This window comes from Toxotes jaculatrix, chromosome 17 (genome assembly GCF_017976425.1).
Source record: "Toxotes jaculatrix isolate fToxJac2 chromosome 17, fToxJac2.pri, whole genome shotgun sequence".
NCBI classification, from domain to species: Eukaryota; Metazoa; Chordata; class Actinopteri; family Toxotidae; genus Toxotes; species Toxotes jaculatrix.
The window spans coordinates 5756726-5762382 of record NC_054410.1 but is presented as its reverse complement, the minus strand read 5'-3'; the positions used below and the strand labels follow the sequence as shown (position 1 = coordinate 5762382).

The following is a 5657-nucleotide window of genomic DNA, read 5'->3' as shown; positions in this document are numbered from 1 at the left end:
GAATTCTTCACTGCTTATTTTCTAATGTTGTATGTCAGTAATTTTTGAAGCTGGAGAGCAGGAGACAGGACAAATTGGTAGCCGAATGATGACTTGCAGTAAAGGCTATAGCTTTTTACTGAAACATTCAGTAATGTGTAAAATAATATGCCATTGCATATTATTTCAACAAGCTGTGTGCACATGTTAAAAAGTGACCTACCGATGGTAATATCCTGCTAGACTTCCAATAAATAATCAGTAATATTAATAATCATAACGATGATCATAACAATAACAATAATGATGTTGAACAAATAAGTTAAAAATTTTTGCTCTAAAATCATTATTCTGATTTATATTTTTGTTTTTTAAAAAAGCGCAGGAAAAGCCACCTAAAAGCTTTGTGTAAAAAAAAAAAAGAACTTTTGATCGAAAGCAAAACACAGAAAACTATTTCTTGGCTTCAAAGCTGGTTGGGGGGGAGACAGAATCTTTCCTTATGCGTCCGCGAAAAATTTTAGAACTGAGATATGATTGAGTTAAACTGTTATGGCTCCTTGAGCATTAAGGCAAGATGCTACTGAGGGCTACCTGGCGTTGTGCTGCAGGAGAGTACTTGAACGCCGTTAACTTCACATGAGAGCCTCTCCTCCTCCAGACTCTATTTTGTTTTTGTTTTTTTGTTTTTTTTTCTGTTTCGGTTTCTTTCTCTCTCTCTTTTTTCTTACCAGGGTTCTTTAGACAAGTGTGTGCATGTGAATTTAGGTAACACACTGTTTGCGTCCAATGATATCAAAAGAAAAAAAAAACACGGGGGTTAATCATTTACGCAGCCACTTAACACGCGGATGTGTATTTATTTACTTATCAGTATCAGTCAATTTCCCTCCCCGCAAGTGCACTTTTGCATGTCTGAGTACGATAAGGCATAACACAAACAATCCTGCAATCACTGGAGGCCTCTCATGGCCATTAAAAGTCAGTAGTTCAACTGAGGAGTGGTTCTCCAACTCTCAAGTCCATATAGGCCTCCTTTCATCAAGAGGCCCTCGTAAACATCACTACAGTTAATAAAGTGTATTGTGGTCACTGCAATCCCAAGGTGCAGCCGCGTGTTTATCAGCGACGGCAACAAGTCACAAACTCCAAATGCAGCAGCTGCAGCGGGTCCGGACACCGCCCGCAGCCGCCGGGACGAACATTTATGACCATGTACAGCGCTTATGTTATTGTTAGTGAGAGGGGAGCACATGTCTTGTAAGTGAAATTACGCTCGGCGAAAGGAGGCTAGAACTGTTTTGTATTGTTGCCGATGCCCCGCCTCTGATGGTAGCCTTAAACCTGGCACCCAGCTAAAACAAACCAAAGCCAGCACAGAGCTCCCACTCAATCCAATTAAGGCGGACTTGAGGCGCTCTCCTACGTGTTCATCTACCAGGATCGACGTTGAGACAACAGGAACCAGAGGGGCTTTGGCCAAAAAAAAAAGGGAAAAAAAGAGAAGGAGAGATTGCCTTGCCTCTAATTTCTCCCTCTCCAGCCCCAGAACAATGTCGATGAGCCCTAAGCATACGACTCCTTTTTCTGTTTCCGATATCTTGAGTCCCCTTGAGGAGAGCTATAAGAAATTAAGTATGGAGAATAACAACTTGGGGGCACCTCTCACTTCTTACCGGCAGCCGCAGGTTTCTCAGGCGGCGATGCAGCAGCACCACATGGGCCATAATGGGACTGTGTCTGCGGCTTACCATATGACTGCGGCAGGTGTTTCTCAGCTGTCACACACGGCCATGGGGGGCTACTGTAACGGCAACCTGGGCAACATGGGCGACCTGCCGTCCTACCAGGACGGCATGCGGGGCAGCGCCACGGCCACCGGCTGGTATGGAGCCAACCCAGACCCGCGCTTCTCCACCAGTGAGTATCTCGCACCTGTACTTTGACTGCAGCTCTGAGTTGAGACATCCAGGCTTCGGTTACTTGCTTCGTATTCATGCCGTATTTAAAGCTTATTGTAACTGTCTCTGTTAACTGTGCATGTTTGTGCGCAAAGGTGGGCACCTTCCATATCTTTCTAGTTTGGATTTCCTCGGTTTTATTATTAAGTAGGGTTTTAAAAAAAAACAACAACAATAAAGCAAAAATAACCGTACATTTATTTCACGGCGTCCAACACCTGGAAAAAGTCTCACCAGAGAAGCAGGAAAGCTTTCCCTGAAAGCTTTGCGCGTTTATTTAAGATCATTTATTAACCAGTGTCGACTCTTTCATCGCATCAGTCCAACAATAACGTGCTGTCAGTTGTGATCTTTCGCTCCACTCGTTAGTTCACACAATTTAACAGTTTGGTTATTTATGAATACGGACTTTGACTCGCATCCTGGGTTTGGGATTCGTGGCTGAGGGCACCTGCTTGTTCCTGAATCATTTTGAGACTCGGCTCAGCTGTTTGTCAAAATGCAGATGTTGTTGTGTTGCACTTTTTTTTGACCTGCTATGAAAATAATTATCAGGGTTATAATTATATGGCTTAATGAAATTATCACCCATCGTTTTATCCATTAAACATCAATCTGTGTTTTCTGTTGGGTTTTCCACATAAACTGATTTGTGTTTCATCGTTTAACAGTTGTTGCAAGTAAAATCGGTAAATTAATTGTATTTATGTTCTTTTTTTGTTCTTAGTTTCTCGTTTCATGGGCTCGTCGTCGGGCATGAACATGGGCAGTATGGGCAGCCTCAGCTCCCTGGCAGACGTGGGCAAAAGCATGGGCTCTCTGTCCAGTACCCCACGGAGAAAGAGGCGAGTGCTGTTCTCCCAGGCGCAGGTCTACGAACTGGAGCGACGCTTTAAGCAGCAGAAATACCTGTCGGCACCGGAGAGGGAGCACCTGGCAAGTATGATCCACCTCACCCCGACCCAGGTGAAAATCTGGTTTCAGAATCACCGGTATAAGATGAAGAGGCAGGCCAAAGACAAGGTGTCCCAGCAGCAGATGCAACAGGAGAGCGGCTCCTGTCAGCAGCAGCAGCAGTCCCCGCGGAGGGTGGCCGTGCCGGTGCTGGTGAAGGACGGGAAGCCGTGCCAAGGCACCGGCCACACGCCCACATCCTCCGCACAGACGCACCATCAGCAAGGGGGCAATGTCATGATCATGTCCAACAACACGTCCGGCCTGGGGCAGCATCAGAACCAGCAGGTGGGAAGCACAGGTCACTCTCCAGATTTGGCGCCTCACTCCTCCAGTCCGCCGTCACTGCAGGGCCAAGTGGCCGGCCTCTCCCACCTCAACTCCCCCGGCTCAGAGTACGGCTCGGCCCTGCAGTGTTCAGCCCTGTTATACGGCAGGACGTGGTGACAAGAGGCGCCGGCTTTGATTTAACCCTTCCTCTATATTTAAAGAAAACAGACATTTTTTTTCTGTCAAGACTTCGACAAGTTTCACTGTAAATGTGCGCATTTGAACAAGAACCGAGTGAAATTCGGCGCAGCTCTTCTTGAATTTTCACCTTTTGGAAGGAAGTGTGACTTATAATGGAAGAAACACTTGACCAGAAACTGCGGATGTGAAAGTCTTGGGATTTATTTATGTAAATTATATTGAGACAAAAGAGGAATCAGCAGTCAAATAGGCCGCGTTAGTTGGGAAAAGGTGAACCTGAGCAGGGAGGCGCATAGAGCACAGGACTGCTGAGTATGGGTGCTGTTAAATTCCCTTTCAAAAGCACACAAACAAACACACGAGACGACTCTGATTTATAATAGAATTTAATGTAAGCCGTAGATCTAGCTTGTATATTTCTGTAAAAGGTTTGAATTTTAGCTATCTGTTGTACAAAGTTTTTGACGCTATTGCCGGTTTGTTGTCGTTTCATTGGTATTTGTACGTTTTATTTCTTTGTAACTTATATAGATATTTGACTTACTACAAAACAGTCCTATCAATAAATTATGGAAACATGACAGTTAATTTTTTTTTTTTTTTTTTTTTTTTTGTGAAATATGTCAACATATGCGGTGTTACACGGCGGAAATAGGTATTTGGAGAAATCAGCAAATAGACTAAAACAGTGCGTTATTATTATTATTATTATTATTAGTTCTTTTACTGCGAGATTTTTTCTTTTTTGTTTTAGAGAAGGTGATGTTTTATTTTTTGTTTTTTCGTTGTGTGAAATCAGGCTGTGAATTTTAACTTAAAAAAACGGTCACCTGTAGAACCAGGTTTGGCAAACTGACAAAACTAAATACTATATCAACACTCAGGCTCTTATTGTGACACGACAATTAAATACTGGAGCCTATTTTTCTGTTTTATTCTCTGACAAATCACACACCTCTCAGGCTTATCGTTCAACGCTGCAGCTCACACAAGCATGCCCTGCAGAGTAAACTGAGCCTTTATGAGCTTTTTTTTCCCTTTTCTCTGCGTGTGTATTTGAAACGATGGTGCGTGTGTGTGTTTTATTTTCTGTGTGAGTCAGAAAGGTGAGGTCTCTCGGCTCCCAACATCAAACACATGCGCTGCTCAAAGGGCAGCTTATCGATGAAAATCCCTGACCAAACAGCGCGGTATTCTTCTCAAATAACTCGCGAGGCAAACTGTCGGCGCTGGGCTATCAGCTGCTTTATCAATAATCAATCAGGGAATTGAAAGGGAAACGGAGAAAGGCTGTTTGTGTCCGGCGTCGATAACAAACCAGCACAAGTCTCCCCAAACATTTTTTTTTAAATGAAGACAGACTAAACAAAACAATGTTTGGTACAAAAAGAAATTCAAACGGCCGCAATAACGAACACACACACACACACACACACATACAAACACACAACCAGTAATTTATTTTTCTGTAGGTGTATGCTCTGTAAATAAAAGGTATAATAATCATTAGGGACTATTCTCCCGCCACCTAATAGAGCTATAGGTGTTAAACGGTAAATAATGTGGTTGCTAAGCGACGGAGGTAACGACAGGTGATTTTCGTTTAAGGGCGCATTAAATAAGTTGTTTTCAATCCGCTGTTGTCACATGTCCTATAGCTGTAATTTCGAATAGTCTCGGTCTGTATAAGACACAATCCAAGGTGACTGAACTGAATTTATGTGGCGCTAAAGTGTGACATAAAAGCTATTATTTTACTTTCATCTTTAGACCTTTAGCTTTAACTCCGTTTCTGTCAGGGATTAAGGTTAGGTCATACTTTAGGTGAGGATTTAAAGTTTTGTCCGTTTTTATTTCTGTTCATGGCACAATTTTGTAAACTTGTTCGCTGTTTATAGGCGATGTGGTCCACGTGTTTCCGAAGACGACTTGTTTTGGGAAACAAGTCGTCTTTAATTCAGATCTAAAATCAGAATGCAAACGTCCCTATAACTGTTCAACAACTGTTACAAGTTTAATGGCAAAAAAAAAAAAAAAAGAATCCACCGCGAATGTGCGCACTTTTTAAGCCACAAGGAAAAAATACACGCTGTGTATTATCCAAAAGATCCGTCGATCACCGCTCACATGCAGCTGCATTAATGCTGCTGGTCTGGTTTGCACCTGACTCCTGTTTCCCCACCTAATGTCTGTATCTTACATGGGATCACTGGTTTTGATAGAGGGGTTTATTGCTCATTATCCTCTCTCTCTCTGTTTCCTGGCCTTTACAGTTTCCAGGCTGCGAGACCG

At 43.0% G+C, this 5657-nt stretch overlaps 1 protein-coding gene across 1 annotated transcript; it reads left to right on the top strand.

Annotated features, from left to right (window-relative positions):
* The first annotated feature begins 1532 nt into the window (after window positions 1–1532).
* Window positions 1533–3341, top strand: nkx2.1 (NK2 homeobox 1). The gene is made up of 2 exons (XM_041060975.1): window positions 1533–1899; window positions 2668–3341. The coding sequence occupies exons 1-2, from the start codon at window positions 1533–1535 to the stop codon at window positions 3339–3341; spliced, it is 1041 nt and encodes a 346-aa protein (XP_040916909.1).
* The last annotated feature ends 2316 nt before the right edge of the window (window positions 3342–5657 follow it).

Coding starts and splice junctions, on each gene's coding strand:
- nkx2.1 (XM_041060975.1), top strand. CDS start 1,533: ATGTCGATGAGCCCTAAGCATACGACTCCTTTTTCTGTTTCCGATATC. Junction 1,900..2,667: donor AGACCCGCGCTTCTCCACCA/GTGAGTATCTCG, acceptor TTTTGTTCTTAG/TTTCTCGTTTCATGGGCTCG.